We start from the raw sequence: 21,494 nt of genomic DNA, 5'->3' as shown, positions 1-21,494 counted from the left end.
AGTCAGTTCTTGAAAAGTACTTTGCTTTTAGAACTCTGGCTGCAAGGGAGTGGGGTTGTTGTATGATTCTCCATCCCTGCTTTGCTAGGAGGGCTATATTGAACTGATTAAAGTCCCTATACCCCAGCTCCCCTACACTTTTTGTCTGTCCAAGCCTCTTCCAAGGAATCCATTGGGTTTTCATTTTATCATCTTTACTCCCCCACCAAAAGTGTTGCATTAACTTGTTGATATTCTTTAGAATGGCCTTTGGGAGCTTAAAGATGCTCATGCAATAAGTTGGGATGGCTTGGGCAATAGACTTTAGGAGAACTTCTTTCCTTGCCTGAGATATGAACTTCACCTTCCAGTTCTGGATCCTGTTTCTAATAGAGTCCAGTATGGGCCTGAATGCTGCTAGTTTATGTCTTCCCACATACGAGGGAAGGCCTAGATACTTCTCAAAAGCCTTTGCTTCCTTCACTTGAGCTGCAGCAAGGATGGTTTCTTTATTGATTGGACTGGTGTTCGTGCTAAAGTAAATTGATGTCTTGTCCATGTTTAACCTCTGGCCAGATGCATTTTCATATGAGTTCAAGACCTTGATTAATCTACTTCATTCCAACGCATTGGCTCTGTAGAAAAGCAGGCTATCATCTGCAAAAAAAGAGGCGATTAACCAATAAAGAGCCCCTGGTAAATGGAAACCCAGATACTAGTCCTTTCTCTTCAGCCTTGTCAAGCATTCCACCAAGAACTTCAGAGCACAAGATAAAGAGGTAAGGGGATAGGGGGTCCCCTTGCCTCAGTCCTCTGGTTGGGAGGAAGGTTTCTTGAGGTTCTCCATTGATGAGAAGAGAGTACCTCACTGAAGTCACACACTCCATAATCAACTTAGTCCATTCTTCTGCAAATCCCATCTTTCTCAAGACAGCTTGCAAGAAAGCCCACTCTATTCTGTCATAGGCCTTGCTCATGTCCAATTTCAAGGCCATATACCCTTCTTTTTTGCTCCTCATCCTATACTGCATTGAGTGCATGGCCTCGTATGCCACTATGATATTATCTGAAATCAAACGGCCTAGTACAAAAGCACTTTGTGCTAGTGCAATGATGGATGGCAGAAAGGCTTTTAACCTGTTTGCTAAAACCTTGGCAACAATTTTATATAGGACATTACAGAGGCTTATAGGCCTATACTCAGTAACTAATTCAGGACACTTCTTCTTGGGAATTAAAACAATGTAAGTATCATTTACCTCACCTATTCCTGACCTGGTTGAGAAGAAGTCCTTCACTACTAAGAACACCTTGTCTCCTACTATAGTCCAGTTGTCTTGGTAAAAGCCAGCAAAAAATCCATCAGGGCCTGGGGAACTCAGAGGTTGCATCTCAAACACAGCATTTTTAACTTCCTCAAACGTGCATTCAGCTAGTAAATTTCTGTTCATCTCTAGTGTCACCATAGGCTCCATACCTTGTAGTGCCTCTTCAATACCTGTCAGGTGGGAAGATTTGAAGAGGTCCTGATAGAAACTAAGGAAAAGAGAGCATATGGTGCCATGTTCCCTAGCACATTCCCCTCTATCATTCTTCACCACTTTTATAGTGTTGGTTTGTCTTCTTTGGGATGCACACTTGTGGAAGTACTTGGAGTTCTTATCCCTTTCCTTTAGCCAGAACTACTTGGATCTTTGCCTCCAGTTGGTTTCCTCCCCTACCAGCATTTCATCCACCTCTCTTTGCAGGTCTCTTATGGTGTCATTAAGGTCACCTAGGTTTGACTCCTGCAGCTGTTTGATCATGTCACTTTTTAGCCTGATTTGAGTGGTCTGGTTACCTGCACTTGTCTTCTGCCAGCTTCTCAGTTGGTGTCTGCATCTAGCCAGGCCAATTTTGATGGAGCTTAGGGAACTGCCTGTGGGAGCCAGGCCCTATGGGAGTCTGTCATCCAGGCTCTCTTGACTGTATCCTTGCACCCTTCCCTTTTGGACCAGCTGGCTTCATACCTAAATAGCTTATGCTCCTTCCTCAGCATACCTGCCCTATTGTCACATACCAGAAACAAAGGGGAGTGATCAAAATTTATGACAGGTAGAACATGAACCTCCCAATTGCTGTAGAGTAAAGGCCAAGTTGCATTTCCGAAAGCTCGGTCCAACCTTTCTTTAGTGAAACTGCCTCCATCTCTTTTGTTGCTCCATGTGAACTTGGAGCCTATATAGCCCAGGTCACTAAACTCACAGGCATCTAAAGCTTCCCTAAACCTTTCCATTTGAGAGAAAGGCCTAGAGGCAGCCCCTGACTTCTCGGCCAAACTGAGGATTTCATTGAAGTCCCCCATGCACAACCATGGGGTATGCTTCTCAGGCTTTAACATTCTCAACAACTGCCAACTCCCTTTCCTTTTCTCAGCTGATGGATTCCCATAGAAACCTGACAGCAGCCAAGGTTGTCCACCATACTCGGGTGTTATGGTTACTGCAATGTGGCTCCTAGAGTAGGAGGTCAACTGAGCCTTTACTTCATTTTTCCAAAGCAGTGCCAGTCCACCACTCTTGCCTATACTGTCAACCACAAAACTTTGATCAAATCCCAGCTTATTCCTAATCTTTTCCATCCTTTCTCTTCTACACTTAGTTTCTGATAGGAAAACTACTAGGGGGTACTTTTGCTTCACCAATGAATGAAGCTCACGAACTGTCCGAGGGTTCCCAAGCCCTTGGCAGTTCCAGCATAGTATTTTCATGAGGGTGGGCAGGGTTGCATAGCAGCCTTTGCCCCTGCACTGAACTCCTCAGCCTCTTCCTCATCAAGAAGCCTTAGCTTCTTCTTGGCTCCGATTCCTACCTCAGTTTGGGCCTTTCTTTTATGGGCGTTGCTTAGATGCTCAAGGCCCAAACTCCCATCCTTTGGTTGGTCCATGTTGCTAGTTGGGCCTACTCGTGCTATCAACTTCCATCTCTTGTTAGTGGGGGACCCTTTTCCACCCACTGGGCTCTTTTTGCTACTCTGTCCCCTAGGAGACTTCACCCTGCCTTTCACTAGAGTGGACTGCTTTGGGGATTTGGCCTTGACCTTTAGGCTTTGCTCGACTAGCCTGCAGGAACTTTTCATAGAAAAAGTTAGTTCTTGGCTCTTGTGTACTGACTTGTGACCTGCAGTCCCATGAATAGCCAGAAATGCATTATTGTGTACTTTCTGGTTCCCCATGTTTTGAGTTGCCTCAGAGCCGTGTGGCAGGCTGCTGGTCTGTACAGAAGGGGAGCTGTTTTCCTCATTGGACAAAGTTGTGGACTGCTGGACAATACCTGGTGGTTTCTACCATGTGACCTCCTCCTCTGGTGGTGGTTGAGACTTGCCTCTACCACCCTGCTGGGCACCTTCCTCTTGGCTTTGATATTGGATGGGAGAACCTTGTGAAGGGGAAGAAGGTGACCCACCATACTTCTTCATCGAGAGTTGGTGCTAAGGGGCAGTAGATGCCCTCAGCCATTGACCATACTGCTCTTGGGACTGGGGGGCCATGTTGAAGTTAGGACACTTGCCATTAAGGTGCTTCAATAATCCACACTTGTAGCATATTGTGGGAAGACATTCATACTTAAAATAAGACTAGCATTGTTTCCCTTCCAGGTTTATCATTCTGCCTCTCTTCAAAGGTTTAGTGATATTGACTTCTACTCTTATTCTTAAAAAGCTCCCCCATCCCCACCCCTGATCATCCACCTCTACTAAGTGCACCCTTCCTATGGTTTCTCCTATCCTTCTCCCCACCATCTCATTGATCCCCGCGAAAGGTAAGTTATGTATTTGTACCCAGAAGAGTTCTGTGTTGAACTGCACCTCATTTGGAGTCAAAACTCCTTCAAACTCCTTAAGACTGATCAGGTGTCGATCAAAGGACTAGGGTCTTCCCTGTAGGACCTTCTCCTTATCATAAATAAGCTAGAACTCGAGTAGGAACTTGTTGGACCCTAAGTCCCTGAAGGATAACCATCCTTCTGTGTTCCACACTTTGGACATGGTGGACTTGAATGCCTCCCTATTAGCATATCAATCATTGAAAACCATAGCCAGGAGGCAATGATTGCCTTTGAGCTTAGTAGCCGTGACAGCATCCTCTGGGAGGTGGAACTCTTGTTGCTCTTCTTCAGTAAGGTTAAGGTTGCACCACCTTTGGGTGATGTCCTCCTCCATTGTTAAGAAAAAAAAAACTCTAAAGGTTTGCACCTAAGAGACACCAGCTTAGTCACAGGGCTAAGCACAAACCTCAACCTTCCGTAGGAGAGGACCGACAACGGAGGCGTTTCCAAAATGCCTAGTAGCTTTCTATATATCGTAACCCACGTACATACCTTGAGGACCTTATTACGTTACTACCCCTCAATTTCTAAGTTAGGATGGGAGGTGATTGTCTCACGTGGGCTTGTCTCACGTGGGCTTGTTTTAGTTTGGGCTCCCTTTTACGTGGATGACATTAAGTTTGTAAACCTTTTTTTTTTTTTTTTGTTTAAAGAGTTTTTCTGTAGCTTAGCAACTGCTCCCCACCCCCACACCTCCATAACAACACAATACAGTTGATAGATAAGTTTTAAAGTTCCTTGAACAGAGTGTTTTCCCTTCTCTCATGAGACAGAGTAAAACTTCAGTGCTTTTGGTCTCCAAAAGCTTTAGGTCTCACACCCTGTGAGTTGTAGTTCTTGTGGCCGGTTGTTACTGTCCAACGTCTTTGAGGGAACGAATGGAGGTAGACGAACTGGCGAGATGGTGGGAGAGAATACAATTGTCTAAAAATGAGAATTCATGCTTCCACGTGAAAAAAGAGGATCTTAAGAATGGTAGCAGACAAGGAAAACAATGCATTGTGAGTAAAGCTCTCACCGAGAAGAATGTTAACAGTGAGGGATTTAGAGAAACGATGTCCCAAGTTTGGAAGCTTGAGGGATGGGTTAGTTTTAAGGAACTTGGAGACCAGAGTTTTTTGATCGAGTTTCAGAATAGAGAAGACAAAGACAAAATGCTGAATGGAAGACCTTGGTTTTATGATAGAAGCCTGTTAACTCTACAAGAACTGGATGGCACGGAGTCAATCAATGGTCTGAAGTTCAAATATGAACCTTTTTGGGTCCAACTTCACAACCTTCCGTTAGACACAATGACAGAAGAAGTAGGTGAAGAACTAGGGGCCTCCATCGGGCATGTCATCAGGGCGGAGGTCGAGGCGGATGGTCATGCATGGGGAAGATATTTACGGGTTAGGATTGCAGTGAACCTCCATAGACCACTTTTAAGGGGGAAATGGTTGTTTTTCAATGACAAAAAAATCTGGATCCCCTTCAAGTATGAGAGGTTGAAAAGTTTTTGTTATCAGTGTGGTACGTTGTTTCATAAGGGGAAGAACTGCATAAGGCAGCGCTATGAACAACAAGGTATTGAACAAGAACTTCAACGGTATGGTGCATCGCTCAGAGCTCAACCTATGAACAATAGTATCTCCAACGGGTGCAGGTACGATGGCGCTAAGGGTGGTAATGTTAAAACCCCTAAAAAAGCGGCCTCCGGACAAGCCTCGACACTGCCCTTAGGAGGCGAGGACAGCACCATGGCCATGACACACACAGGGCGCCCAGCATGCATGCATGCCTTGGCCCGTGTGTTGACACGCACGGGGCGCCCAGCAGGCAGGCCTGAGAGGTTGGAAGCCGAGCGTAGCCCAGCACACAGTCTGGCCAACGCACGCCCATGCGCATGTGCAAGCCCTTGCGCCTGCGCCCCCTCGCGCGCAACTTTGCGTGCACCCGACACCGCACGCTAGCCAGGTTAGTGGCATGCCTTCGCAGGTGTGCCATCCAGTGCATGGCTCTAGCCAGTGCCTTGCAGGCTAGGCCAGTGGCATGTCATCCAGCGCATGGCTCCAGCCCATGCCTTGCAGCTTCAACGCCCAGGCCACCAGCCTGGGCCATGCAGCACGCACACATGACTCACCACCAGCAAGTCTTGCATGGCACCATGCCATGCCCACCAGCAGGCCCTTTATGGCACCATGCCATGCCCATCAGCAAGCCATGCTGTGCCACCTAGCCATGGACCAGACCAATGACCACCATGCACCATCCTAGCCCACCATGGGCTCATGCATGCCTAGGCCAACTTGGCCCGCCACTATGTTATTTCTTTTTTATTTTATTTTATTTTTATTTATTTATTTCCAAGGGGCCTTTTGGAGATTTCCAAGTTGTAACTCTTATAAATAGGACCCTTAGTCCTTTCTTTCATATCTTTTGACAATTTGCTTTGGACGGCTTTGTTCTTGAGATCATCCATTTCGGTGCTTAGCACTTGGGCTCTTTGGGGTGCAATTCCTGAATCCCTAAGGAGAGAATCACACTTTGCAATTTGTGAATAAGTGTGATTCAATCTATCAATCTTATGAGTATTATTCATTCACTCTCTTGTCTTCCATTTACTTTCCATTGATATTGTTATTTTGTGTGCATTGTTCTTGAATTGTTCTTGAGTTGTTCTTGAGAATTCCTTGTGTTCTTCGGATATTCATTGCCACATTTCACCATTTGCCTCATTTTATCCATCCAGGCACTTAGTGCCACCCACTATAGTGTTTGCCATAGTCCACCCCCAATGCTCCATAAGGAAACTCATTCCTTATAGGAGCCTTGACTTCCTCCCAATGCAATCCCATAATTTAAGGAATTGATAATCCTCTTCAATTCCTTAAATCACTCATCCCTTAATTTAAGGAATTGACGATCATCTTCAATTCCTTAAATCTCTCAAGTCAACATTGACTTACCTAACTAACCCACCAAATCCTCAAGGATTCCTATCACTTAGGAATCCTTCCACAATCATAGCCTCCATCCACCTAGGTGCCACCCTAAGTCCCCTTAGGTAATTTCGGCCACCTTTGTTGCTCCAAAGTCACAAACCCTAGCCTCACTCACTCACATCAACCTTAGCCCAATCTACTTGGCACTACACTCAAGGAACAAGCCAAACCGTCCATAGAGAATTGTGAACCCTAAACACTTAGCCTACCCAATTCCATCACCATCTCCACCATTCCACATCCCAAACACCTACCCATTGTTGAAGGCCAAGCAAGTTGGCAAGATCACTCGGTCACCAACATCACCAAGGCAAGCTCGTGGACTTAATGTTTAGGGACAAGACCGGGATCCCTAACATTAATTGGTACTTTCATTGAGAGGTGCTTCTTGCTTGGTGTTCTTGAGAAGTTCTCACTTCTCCAAGAGGTAAACGACGTGTAAACTCTATCCCTTGTGAATTTGATTGGGAGGTCCACGGAGGACCTCGACATTGTTTACTTTTATTGCTTGTGAATTGAAAATTGAAATTTGGGGGTTGAGGTAGAGGACAGAGTAGTGTTCTTGAAGGGATCGACCACCCTTGAAGGTGGGGGATCCAAGGTTGGACTGTGTGCAAGAGGGGTCGACCACCCTTGAAGGTGGGGGACCCAAGGTTGGACTTTTGAGCCGTGATCAAGCTCCACCAACCTAGTTGCTGCCCAAGCCGTGTGCAAGACTCCGTGCAAGCACAGTTGCAAGCTCAATTTGTAAGACCTAGTTGCAAGTTGAAAAGTCATGGATCAAGGTGGTTCCAACCGGGAACGCATTGAGGTCGTGGAAGAGAATGTCATGAAGCTTACCAACATCCTTGGTGAGGTGAACACTACACTAGCTGAACTAAGGATGGCATTGAATGTTACCACCCGCGAGACCGAGGAGAATAGGAGGGCGATGGATGCCATGAGGCATGAAAATAATGCAAGCCTTGAAAGGCTTGAGAGGAGATTGGCTGGAACCAATGGCCAAGGAGCACCACCAAGTCCGAATGGGCCAAGGCAAGAGGTCTTTGTTGATGGGGCCGAGACAAGTGTCACGGGTTCCAGGCATGAGCGACCAAGGCCTGAGTATAGAAGAGGTGGGCGGATTGAGAATGATCAAGTAGCCGTGGAAAGATGGATCCGTGATGAGGTCCATCATTCTAGAAGTCCTAGTGTTTTGAGAGAACCTTAAGATGTGAGGTTCGAAGTTCCAAGGTTTGAAAAACATCATGAGGCCGAGTATGACTTTGGCCATGGAGGACCGAATGGTTGTGATGACCATGCCCATAGAAGAAACTTCAATCATCGAAGAGAAAGAGACCCGAGAAATCGAAGGTATGAGGAAGACCACTATGATGATAGAGTTAGAAACCGGGCATATGATCGGGGACCAAGGAGGCCAAAGGTGGATTTCTCCAAGTTCAATGGGGGGATCCATATGAGTGGTTGGATAAGGTGAACCATTATTTCTATGTGTATGAAGTCCCAAGAGAATAGAGAGTTTCTACGACATGTTTCCATCTTGAAGTAAGAGCAAGTAAGTGGTAGCGTTGGCTTCGTGATCAATATGACAGAGAGGAAACGCCTAGGGTGGATGGCCTTTGAAAAGGAATTCTTGATGCAATTTGGGCCTTTCCCAATTGTCAACCACCATGGGCAATTGGCCAAGTTGAAACAAGAGGGAAAAGTACACCACTATATTGATGATTTTCGGCAACTCCAAACCTTGGTAAGGGGTTGGTCTGAAGAGGCACTTATTGGCACCTTTGTGGATGGGTTGAAACCTTGGCTTGCCAAGGAGATAAAGTTGAAACAACCCACAAGGCTACAAGAAGTTATGAGGATGGCAGAAATACTAGAGGAGAGCACTCACATTGAGAAGCGTCATTCAAAGGACATGGGGAGCAAATTCTCTAAACCTTTGCAAACCAAAGTTCCTTGGAAAGGCAAGGAGGTGGAAGGGAGTGCATCAAAACCAAAACCATATGAAGTGAAAAAGTTATCAAGAGAAGAAGTCCAAGAGCGGATAAAGAAGGGTCTTTGCTTCAAATGTGGTGAAAAATAAAGCAAGGACCACAAGTGCAAGGCCGGGCAAGCATACATGTTGCTTGAAGATGAAACAAGTGAAGTAGAAGAAGATGGCCACGTTGAGACAACTAGTGAAGAGTCAGAACAAGAAGAGGCCGAATCTAGTGAGCTACTAGAGGAGGCTGAATTATCTTTGAATGCCATTTCAAGTGTACCTATACCCATATCCATGTGAGTGATGGCATGGGTGGGAAAGTTTGAAGTGACTCTTTTGGTGGATAGTGGATCCACGCACAATTTTATCAATGCCAATATTGTGACTAAGATTGGATTGAAGCCATGTGCCATTGAACCATTTGAAGTAAAGGTAGCCAATGGGAACAAGCTTAGATGTGAAGCAATTGTTAAAGAAGTGAAGATGAATGTGCAAGGTGTGCGAATTGTGGCCGACCTCCATGTGTTGGCATTAGTGGGACTTATGTGGTGATTGGCAAGGCTTGGCTCAAGGGCCTTGGGAGAGTTATTCATGATTACCAAAACATGACAATGGAGTTTAAACTTGGCTCAAAGAAAAGAGTTTGGAAAGCTTTGACATCAAAAGAAGTAAAAGCTTGTGAAGCCATCACTTTTGAAAAGTTGTGCAAAGGTGGAGCCTATTGTTTTGCCATTATAGTGGCCAATGGAGACTACTTGTGTAATGTGGAAAAGAGTGAAAAAGAAGGCAACAAAGATAACTTAGAAGGGTTGCCCGTGGAAGTAAGAGAAGTGTTGGAAGACCATCAAGGAGTTCTAGAGGTGCCTTCTACTTTGCCACCATCTAGACTCTTTGATCACCGGATTGTGCTTGTTGATGAAAAGAAGCCGGTGAATGTCCCACCTTATCGCTATGCCCATTTTCAAAAAGGGGAGATAGAGAGGCAAGTGGATGAGATGTTGAAGAATGGTTTGATAAGGCCAAGTACTAGTCCATTTTCCTCTCCCGTGCTACTAGTGAGGAAGAAATATGGGACATGGAGGTTTTGTACTAATTATAGAGCTCTAAATGAGGCCACGGTGAAGGATAGATTCCCTATTCCAACCGTAGATGAGATGCTTGATGAGTTCCATGGTGCAAGATTTTTTTCCAAGTTAGATTTGAGGGCCGGCTACCATCAAATAAGAATGAAGAGTGAAGACATCCACAAGACGGCTTTTAAAACACATTCCGGGCACTTTGAGTATCTTGTTATGCCGTTTGGATTGTGTAATGCTCCATTTACTTTCTAAGCCACCATGAACACAATTTTCAATCCCCTTTTGAGGAAGTTTGTGTTGGTGTTTTTTGATGACATCTTGGTCTACTCCAAGACTATTGAAAAGCACAAGAGCCACTTGAGAATTGTGATGAAGATTTTGGAAGAGCACCACTTCTTCATTAAGGCTTCCAAATGCGCCTTTATGGAGAAGGAACTTGAGTACCTTGGTCACTTCATCTCGAGAGAGGGGGTGAAAGTGGATCAAAGAAAGATTGAGGCCATGGTTGATTGGCCACTACCAAAGGACATCTCGGCATTGAGGGGCTTCTTGGGATTGACCGACTACTATAGGCGGTTTGTGAAGAACTATGGGCTTATTGCTAAGCCACTTACATCTTTGTTGAAGAAGGACAATTTTGTATGGACCCAAGAGGTAAGGGAGGCCTTTGATGAGTTGAAGAGGACTATGGCTACAACACTCGTGCTTGCGCTTCCTAACTTTGAGAAGCCTTTTGAAGTATACACCGATGCTAGTGGTGAGAGGATAGGGGCTGTTTTGGTTCAAGAAAAAAGACCAATAGCCTTTATTTTCAAAGCACTTGGACCAATTAAAAAGGCTTGGAGTACCTATGCTAGGGAGATACTAGCGGTTGTGCATGCTGTGAAGGTGTGGAGGCCTTATTTGTTGGGAAGAAAGTTTACCACTGTCACAGATCAACAAGCATTGAGGCATTTGCTTCAACAAAAAATAGTGACACCCGAGCAACAAAAGTTCTTAGTGAAGTTGCTTGGATTTGAATATGACATCATTTATCAACCGGGCAAAGAGAACAAAGTGGCGGACGCTTTGAGTAGAAAAGAGGGAAGTTCAATTTTGTGGTTAGTGCATGAGGAAGATGACTCTTCTATGTTGGCCTTGAGTGGGGCCGAATGGAGGGTTTGGGACAAAATCCATGAGGCTACAAAGATTAATGCTAGAGCCATTGAGATAGTGGAACTTCTAGAGGCCAAAGGTGATGGTGTTGTTGGGTTCAAGGTGAAAAATGGTTTGATTTACTACAAGGATCATGTATATGTGCCAAATGTACCTAATTTGAGGAAGGAGATCCTTGACCATTTTCACAATAGCAAGGAAGGTGGCCATTTCGGGTGGCTAAGGACCTACATAAGGATTAAGCATTTCTTCTATTGGGAAGGAATCAAGAAGGCCGTGAAGACCTTGGTTACCGAATGTGATACATGCCAAAAGGTCAAGTATGATACAAGGCCCTCATCCGGGTTCTTGCAACCTTTACCTATTCCAAACTTGATATGGGAAGACTTGTCTATGGACTTTGTGGAGGGCTTACCAATTAGTGGAGGATATGAGGTCATCTCGGTGGTGGTGGATCGTCTAAGTAAGTATGCACACTTCATTCCCTTAAGACACCCATACACAGCCAAGAGTGTGGCCAAGGCCTTTGTTGATAATGTGGTGAAACTTCATGGCTTTCCAAAAAGTATGGTATCCGACCGTGATAGAGTGTTTATGAGTACTTTTTGGAAGAAATTATTTGAATTACAAGGAAGCAAGTTGAAGGCTAGCTCATCCTATCATCCTCAAACTGATGGGAAAACGGAAGTTGTGAATAGAACACTTGAACAATATTTGAGGTGCTTTTGCCATGAGGAGCAAAGAAGATGGGGAGACTTCTTGACATGGGCCGAGTATTGGTACAACACCTCTTTTCATGCTTCCATCCAAAAGAGTCCATTTGAAGTTGTTTATGGAAGATCACCACCCACTTTGGTGAATTATGAGAAAGGCACGGCTAGAAATGATGAGGTTGAGAATGAATTGCTTACAAGAGATGAGATCTTGGCAATGGTAAAAAGAGAGCTCAAGAAAGAATGAAGAAGCACTATGATCAAGGGAGACGTGTTGAGAACTTTGAGGTGGGAGACTATGTTTATTTGAAGTTTCAACCATATGGGCAAGCAACCTTAAAAAGGAAGCTTAACTTGAAGCTCTCTAAGAGGTATTATGGGCCTTTTAAGGTGTTGGAAAAATTGGGTGAGGTAGCTTTTAGGTTGGAACTTCCTCCAACCTCCAAACTACACCCAGTTTTTCATGTGACGGTATTGAAGAAAAGGATTGGTGATCCAAAACTCATTGTGGAGGAATTACCAAAATTTGATGAAGATGGCCGAATGCTTCTACAACCAAGAGAAGTCCTTGATTATAGAGTAGTGACAAGGGGAAGAAAAAGAAGAAAAGTGTGGCAAGTTTTAATCAAATGGGGAGGGGCACCAAGAGATGAGGCCACGTGGGAAGATTATGATGACATAAGGGAGAGATTTCCACAATTCATCCTTGAGGGCAAGGATGTGCTTGAAGGGAGGGGGAATGTTAAAACCCCTAGAAAAGCTGCCTCGGGACAAGCCTCGACACTGCCCTTGGGAGGCGAGGACAGCACCATGGCCAACCTACATGCATGCCTTGGCCCGTGCCATGACACGCATGGGGCACCCAGTATGCAGGCCAGCGAGGTTGGAATCCGCGCGCAGCCCAGCACGCGGTCTGGCCCATGCACGCCCATGCGCATGTGCAAGCCCTTGCTCGTGCACCCCCTCACGGGCACCTTTGAGTGCACCCCACGCCGCACGCTAGCCAGGTTAGTGGCATGCCTTCGTAGGCGTGCCATCCAGCGCACGACTCCAGCCCGTGCCTTGCAGGCTAGGCTAGTGGCATGCCCACCCGGCATGCCATCCAGCGCATGGCTCTAGCCCATGCCTTGTAGCTTCAACGCCCAGGCCACCAGCCTGGGCCATGCAGCACGCAAACACGGCTCACCACAAGCATGCCATGCCCACCAGCAGGCCCTTGCATGGCACCATGCCATTCCCATCAGAAAGCCATGTTGTGCCACCTAGCCATGGACCAGACCGAAGACCACCATGCACCATCCTAGCCCACCATGGGCTCATGCATGCCTGGGCCAACTTGGCCCGCCACTATGTTACTTCTTTTTATTTTATTTTATTTTTATTTATTTATTTCCAAGGGGTCTTTTGGAGATTTTCAAGTTGTAACTCTTATAAATAGGACCTTTAGTCCTTTCTTTCATATCTTTTGACAATTTGCTTTGGACAGCTTTATTCTTGAGATCATCCATTTCGGTGCTTAGCACTTGGGCCCTTTGGGGTGCAATTCGTGAATCCCTAATTAGAGAATCACACTTTGCAATTTGTGAATAAGTGTGATTCAATCTATCAATCTTATGAGTATTATTCATTCACTCTCTTGTCTTCCATTTACTTTCCATTGATATTGTTATTTTGTGTGCATTGTTCTTGAGTTGTTCTTGAGAATTCATTGTGTTCTTCGGATGTTCATTACCATATTTCACCATTTGCCTCATTTGATCCATCCAAGCACTTAGTGCCGCCCACTATAGTGTTTGCCATAGTCCACCCCCAATGCTCCATAAGGAAACTCATTCCTTATAGGAGCCTTGACTTCCTCCCAATCCAATCCCATAATTTAAGGAATTGATAATCCTCTTCAATTTCTTAAATCACTCATCCCTTAATTTAAGGAATTGACAATCATCTTCAATTCCTTAAATCTCTCAAGTCAACATTGACTTACCTAACTAGCCCACCAAATCCTCAAGAATACCTACCACTTAGGAATCCTTCCACAATCATAGCCTCCATCCACCTAGGCGTCACCCTAAGTCCCCTTGGGTAATTTCGGCCACCTTTGTTGCTCCAAAGCCATAAACCCTAGCCTCACTCACTCACATCAACCTTAGCCCAATCTACTTGGCACTACACTCAAGGAACAAGCCAAACCGTCCATAGAGAATTGTGAACCCTAAACACTTAGCCTACCCAATTCCATCACCATCTCCACCATTCCACATCCCAAACACCTACCCATTGTTGAAGGCTAAGCAAGTTGGCAAGATCACTCGGTCACCAACATCACCAAGGCGAGCTCGTGGACTTAATGTTTAGGGACAAGACCGGGGTCCCTAACAGGTAACCAGCATCGACAGCAGCAGGGAGTCAAAGAACACGGTGTAAAGGAGAAGTCCAAGCCAAAAATCCATGCTATCAAACAGGAAAATTTGGCGCCAAAACAGGATGTGACTAAACAGGAAAGGCAGGAAAAAGTCCACGGAGTTAGTAAAAAGCAGCAAGATATGGGCGTGAAACTGACCAATGAGGAAGTAACAGGTCATACGGATGAACTTCCCGTCACAAGACAGCTGGACAGTCAAACTATCAGGGCTCAGGAAACAGAACACACACACGAGGTAACCTTTCTGGAAACTGAATTTGAGCTACAAAATACTTCGTACCTCTCTAGCATGGAATTGGACCCTACCTCATCTGAAGGGCCTAATGGTGGTTAGAGTGCAGTAGTTAACAATTTAGCTGGAACTAACAAGGAGCTAATTACCCTTGGAGGACCAGTCGACGGTGTGTTGAATGACAAAAGAACAGATAAGGATTTAGTTAAGGGGACTGAGAAAACACAAGTAAGGAAGTGGAAAAGGCTTGCTAGAAGAGGTTTAAACCAAGATGAAGGCGAAGGGATGGTGGCTTTGGAAGATGTTACAAATTTCCCTCTCAAATGTCGAACCAGAAGTAGCCAAAAGAGAAAAATTGTAGTGAATGATGTTAAACCAAGATGCCAAAAGAGGAAGAATGATCCCAAGGAGAACAACAACACAATGGCAAAGGCTAGCATCCAGCCCTGCCAAGGACAATGAGCCTCTTAGTATGGAACTGTCGAGGGCTTGGAAACCCTCAATCAATTAGAATCCTTAACAAGCTTGCTAAGGAAAAGGGCCCATTCTTAGTTTTCCTTGTGGAAACCAAGTGTAGCAAACAAAGAATGGAGGCAGTCAGGAGGTCTCTGAAGATGGATGGATGTTTTGCTGTTGAAAGTGTGGGAGTGAGTGGGGGAATTGCTTTGTTGTGGAAGGAAGCATGGCAGGTCCAAGTGGTTAGTTATACCAGATGGCATATTAGTGCAGTGGTCAAGGAAGAGCTCTGTGATAGAACATGGCAATTCACTGGGTTTTATGGCCACCCAGAGACAGCCAAAAGAAAGAGTAGTTGGCAGTTACTTGAGAGGTTAAAGCCTCAATCATCTGTGGCTTGGTTATGTGCAGGAGATTTCAATGAAGTGTTGCATCAAAAAGAAAAGCAAGGAGCAGCCAGCAGACCATACAACCAAATTGAAGCCTTCAGACAAGCTGTTGAGAGATGTGGACTTTATGATGTGCATCACCTGCGATAACATTTTACCTGGTATAACAACAGAAGGGGTAAGGAGTTCACCAAGGAAAGAATAGACAGGGCTATGGCTAACAAGGAGTGGAAAGAACTTTTTAGTGGTGCGACATGTACTGCACTAGCAGCAGTAAAATCAGACCACTCCCCCCTCTACATTAACAAACAGGTCCCAAACCAGGGTAGGAAAATGTGGAGTCTAGGATTTAGGTATGAAGCTGCATGGGATCTACATGAAGACTGTCATAATATAGTGGCAAATGGATGGAAGAGTACTAGATCAGCAGGTGCTTCAGGCTGCACAATGAGACACAAACTGGAAACATGTCCAAAGGCTCTACAACAATGGAGGAAAAGAACACAACAGGAAAACCATAATCCCAATGCAGAGACACTACAAAGAATAAGCCATCTTCAGAACACTAGAAATGGCTCCCATGTAACAGAAATGCAACAACTCTAGAAGAGAGTAGAATCATCTCTAGCTGCAGAGGATGTGAAGTGGCGCTAAAGGGAAAAGCAACACTGGCTTAAACTTGGTGACAGAAACACACTTCTTCCATTAGCAGGCCTCTCAAAGAAGAAGAACCAACACAGTTAGAAGCGTAGAGGATCAACAAGGGACAGTAGTTGCTGCCCAGGCAGGTATAGGTGAAGTTTTCACAAGTTATTTCTCGACATTATTTTCTACCTCTTGCCCCACTGGTTTTGATGAATGCTTCCATGCCATGGAGTCAAAATTAACAGTTGATATGAAGTCTTGGCTCTCAAAGCCATTCACCCGAGAGGAAGTTAGAGGTGTTGTGTTTCAGATGAATCCATTAGGGTCACCTGGACCTGATGGCTTCCCAGCTCATTTTTATCAAAAACATTGGGAAGTGGTGGGTGAGGAGGTATACTCTTATGCACTCGAAGTCCTCAACTGGAGTAGGTCCCTCCAAGATGTTAATGACACTTACATATCCCTTATTCCCAAAGTGAAAAAACCCAAGAAAGTAGCTGAGTTTAGACCAATTAGTCTTTGTAATGTGCTATACAAAATTGTATCTAAAACCCTTGCTAACAGAATGAAAGGTATTCTCCACAACCTTATCTCATTGAACCCAAGTGCTTTTGTCCCAGGTAGGCTCATCTCAGACAACAAATTAGTAGCTTATGAAGTTCTAAACTCTATGAATTCAAGAATGAAAGGAAAAAGAGGATGTATGGCACTAAAAATTGACATGAGTAAGGCATATGACAAGATAGAGTGGAGCTTTGTTGAAGCTGTAATGGTTAAGATGGAATTCCCACTTAGATGGATTAGGCTCATTCAATCTTGCCTTAACTCAATATTCTATTCTATTTTGGTTAGTGGAGAACCACAAAGGAAATTCATGCCATCATGGGGGCTTAGACAAGGAGATCCTGTATCTCCTTACATTTTCAACATGTGTGCAGAAGCCCTTACTTCACTTCTGAAAAGAGTTGAACAAGTTGGACAGATTATTCCTGTACCTGTTGGAAGAGGCCCTATCACAGTTAATCATCTGTTTTTTTGCAGATGATAGCATACTCTTTTGTCAAGCAACAACCAAGGAGCTTTCATGTGTCCTCAAAGTCCTTGAAGTTTATGGAAAGGCATCAGGTCAAGTCTTGAAGAAAGAAAAATCCACAATCCTATTCAGCAAGAATACACAAACAATGGTTAGGACACAGATTCTGTAGCAAGCAGGTGTTAAAGCTACAAGCAATTTCGAGAAGTACTTGGGACTATCAGCTGTAATAGGGAGGCAGAAAGTGGCAACCTTTCATACACTCATTGATAGAACTTGGGCTAGGATGGTCAACTGGAAGAATAAGTTTTTGTCAAATGCAGGGAAAGAAGTCCTCTTAAAGGCAGTGTTACAGGCCATTCCCACTTATGCAATGGGGATTTTCCTGATGCCAAACTCGATTACAAACAAGTTGAACCAACTTATCAGAAAATTTGGTGGGGCTACAATGAGGATACCTCAAAGATACAATGGGTTAGGTGGAATCAACTCAACTACAGCAAAGAGGCAGGTGGTCTTGGTTTCAGAGATTTCAGAAGCTTCAACCTTGCTTTGCTTGCTAAACAAGGGTGGAGGATTTTAGAGAATCCATCCTCTTTAGCTGCCATGGTCTTAAAACAAAAGTACTTCTCAAAATCTGGATTGTTAGATGCAACACTAGGGTCAAGACCTTCCTTTGCGTGGAGAGGAGTGTGTGCAGGTTTGGAAATTCTAAGAGAAGGACTCGTGTGGAGAGTGGGCAATGGGCACAAAATTAACATTTGGAAGGACTGGTGGATAACTTCCTTCCCATCAAAAAAAGTAACCTCTACTCGACCAGTGGGTTGTGAATGTGAACAGGTAAGTGATCTAATATACAGTGACCTAAAAACCTGGAAATATCCTCTCATCTAGGACCTGCTATCTGCACAGGAGTATGAAGCTGTAAGAACAATACCCCTCAGTGTTGGAGGTATGGAAGATAGGATGGTTTGGCACTTCACCACCAATGGCCAGTACTCAGTAAAAAGTGGCTACCATGTTTACAGACAAATGAAAGCTGATCTTCAAGGGGAGTCATATAGAAGAACACAAGTCAAGTATGTATGGAAGAGTATATGGAAGCTAAAGACTACTCCAAGTGTAAAACAGTTCGTGTGGAGAGCATGTAATGGGGCCCTACCAACACTAGCAAACCTGAAGAGAAGGAAGATTGTAGAGGAAAGTAGTTGTTTCATCTGCACACAAGCCACTGAAACCTCAAGTCATGCCTTGTGGAGCTGTGTTGTTGCTCAGGATGTGTGGAAACAAAGCTGCAGAAAGGTCCAGAAAATGTCCTGCCATAGTGACCTCTTCTTTGATATTTGGTCCATTCTAGTAGAAAATCTAGATGTTGTTGAGCTAGAAGAGACTGCAATTATACTGAAAAGGATATGGACCAGAAGAAATGAGCTCTATCATGGGAAAGGATTCACTCATCCGACTAGACTGTATCAACAGGCCATAGAAGAGGTATCCACCTTCAGAGAATCCATTGTAACAGACCAAGGAACAAAGAAATAGGCTGGTGCAGCAGGGCATAAGTGGTCCAAACCAAGGCAAAATCTTTACAAGCTCAACTAGGATGCAGCTGTTAAAGCAAAGAAGGGAAGAGTTGGGATAGGTGTGATAGTCAGAGACTACCTAGGCCACGTGGTTGGTACTATAAGAGCTCAGAGACCTTTAAAAGGGACTCCTTTCGATGTTGAAGCTTATGGACTGGTAGTTGCAGCTGTGCTTTACAAAGTCCTAGGACTGCAACAGATTTGTTTAGAGCGTGATGCCAAACGAGTGGTGGATGTGTTGCAAAGCAAAGCACTGGATTGGAGCTTGGGAGGTGCTTGATTGAAGATGCAGGAAGGATATTGAATTCAAGTGTCAATTGGACAGCATCTCATGTCCATAGAGAGGCAAACATGACAGCACGCCAACTTGCAAAAGTAGCTATAGAGATGGCAGAGGATGTCTATGAAGTTGAAAGTTGTCCAAGTTGTGCTTTCCATATTATACACAGAGAAATGATGTAAACGAGTAACTTTATGTCACTTTAGACCGTAGAGAATTTTGTTCATTTATTTCATGGTTAATGACATCAGTATTTCAAAAAAAAAAAATCAACACAATCCAGTTCCTCACCCAAATGGCCAAATCCTAATCTTTCGGCCCACATGTAGATGAAACCATTCTATCACTATCATCCCTTAATACGAGATACCTGACTCTTAACTTCTCTCCTCTCGAGAGAAACTTTTGACGTAGGGTCCTTCTCTATCTCTCTCTCCCGCGAGTTTGAGGTAGAGTAAGGTTTTCAGTCCCCTTGCTCGTGCAAGGTGGTTTGGTCTTCCCTTTTGGGAGTATTGTCCATTATCACTCGCTTTTCATACTCTTTGAACCTGTAATATGGAGGAGGAGGATCTCGCCAAAAGGTGGGAGAGACTGAACCTGTCTTCAGCTGAAAGTGAAGTCTTCAAGTTCCGTTCTGCAAGATCATCAGAGGAAGCTACACGTAGCAAACATTGCATTGTTGGAGGAGTGTTGTCTGAAAAAGGAATAAATAGTGAGGCTTTCAGAGTCACCATGTCGAATATCTGGAGACTGGAGGGATGGGTGAAGTTCAAAGAATTAGGGGACTTTAAATTCTTAATCGAATTTCAGTTTCTTGGTGATAAAGAAAAATTTTTAGGGGGCCGGCCATGGTTTTTTGATAGAAACCTTGTATCCCTCCTAGAATTTGATGAAGATGTTCTTTTAAATGACATCCAGTTCCGTTTTGAACCCTTTTGGATTCAACTTCACGGCCTTCCTTGGGGAGCAATGACAGAGGAAGTGGGTAGACAGTTGGGCTCCTCAGTTGACCATGTCATTAGAGTCGATGCAGACTCAGATGGGGTGGCATGGGGGAAATGTATGAGAATACGAGTTGCAGTGGACTTACACAAACCCCTTCTACGTGGTAAATGGATGGAACTGAATAACTTAAAACACTGGATCGCCATAAAATATGAAAGATTACAGTCATTTTGTTTTCACTATGGCATATTGGCTCACAAAGGGAAAAGATGTACTCAACAGAGGGGACCTATATCTGGCGTTGATCCTAAGATCCTGCAATTTGGCCCTTGGATTCGGGCTCAGCCTATGAACTCTAAGATTTTTGATGGCAGGCAGTATGGAGGCAAGTCTGGTGGTCCAAATCAACAGCATTGGCAGCACACTGATTCCTCAAAAGGGCAAGAAGGTGAAACCAATCTGAAACAGACAGTAGGTGAGGAGGAAGACACTAATTCTATTGGAAATAAATTTAAGGAAGCAACTGGTTTGTCAATGCCTGGCAAGGACCTTTCTTTTGAGTCTCTGATCGCACCTATGGTGGAGGCTGTTACCTCTAATAGTCAACTTCCAACTGCCAAGGAGCTGGCCTCTCCTGTAATTAATACAGCCTCACCTGAATCTAATAGGGATCTAATACAAGGATTAACTAATGAAGAAGTATTTAAGCCAAGCATCACGGGAGCAGTGACTCGGCAAGGAGGGGCCACCTGGAAAAGAAAGGCTAGAGAGGTAAATCATTCTTTCTCTTTGGTCACAACTCCTAAAAGAAGGGGCAATAAGAAAAGGGAAATGGTCTCCCAGTTAGACATGGATAATAAAGTGAAAAAACATAAAGACTCCCATGAATTATCAGCATTTAGTGACAATACTATCCTGGTGGAGGCTGTGGAGCAGCCCCACCTTAAGCAATGATTGGCCTCAGTTGGAACTGTAGGGGGCTTGGGAACCCCCGTATAGTTCGAGAATTAAACCTCCTAGTGAGGTCTAAGTACCCCGACTTCATATTCTTAATGGAAACCAAATGTGGTAGGAAGAGGGTTGAGGAAGTGAGGAACAATCTTCATTTTGACAGTAGTTTTGTGGTGGGAAGTAGAGGCCTCAGTGGGGGCTTAGCTTTTTTATGGAATAGCAGTGTGGACTTCTCTTTAGAAAACTTCTCACATAATCATATCTCAATGGTCCTCACTGAAGAGGGGAGCCCCCAACAGATTTTGGTTACTGGTTTTTATGGCTTCCCTGAAACATCAAGGAGAGGGGAAAGCTGGAGCCTGTTGAGGTTGATCAAACCAAGGGAGGACAAACCATGGCTTTGTTTGGGAGATTTCAACGAGATATTGCATCACCATGAAAAGATGGGAGCAGCCAGCAGACCATATCCACAGATGGAAGCATTCAGAATGTCTATGGACTGGTGTGGCCTGAGTGACCTTGGTTTTGAAGGATCAAAATTCACCTGGTGCAACAATAGAGATGGTGATCAGTTCACTAAAGAAAGACTGGATCGTGCTATGGGTAATTTGATGTGGTCTGACCTGTTCTGTGAATGCAACATCAATGTTCTTGCTGCCCAAACTTCTGACCACGGCCCATTACTGGTCATTGCTACAAAGAGAGGTATGAGGCCTTCAAGTTTTGAGACAAGAAGGAAGAAGATTTTCAGATTTGAAGCAAGCTGGATTAATGTACATGAAGCATGCAACAACATTGTTC

General features: G+C 44.5%; 1 protein-coding gene across 1 annotated transcript; it reads left to right on the top strand.

Annotated features, from left to right (window-relative positions):
- The first annotated feature begins 15,469 nt into the window (after positions 1-15,469).
- On the top strand, positions 15,470-18,797 carry LOC122312604. Its single transcript, XM_043127256.1, has 5 exons — positions 15,470-15,838; positions 15,969-16,930; positions 17,258-17,774; positions 17,829-18,425; positions 18,537-18,797. The coding sequence occupies exons 1-5, from the start codon at positions 15,470-15,472 to the stop codon at positions 18,795-18,797; spliced, it is 2,706 nt and encodes a 901-aa protein (XP_042983190.1).
- Positions 18,798-21,494: the final 2,697 nt, after the last annotated feature.

The sequence above is a fragment of the Carya illinoinensis genome, chromosome 6, assembly GCF_018687715.1.
Source record: "Carya illinoinensis cultivar Pawnee chromosome 6, C.illinoinensisPawnee_v1, whole genome shotgun sequence".
NCBI classification, from domain to species: Eukaryota; Viridiplantae; Streptophyta; class Magnoliopsida; order Fagales; family Juglandaceae; genus Carya; species Carya illinoinensis.
Note: the sequence above shows the minus strand (reverse complement) of the source record. Positions and strands in the feature narration are given on the sequence as shown.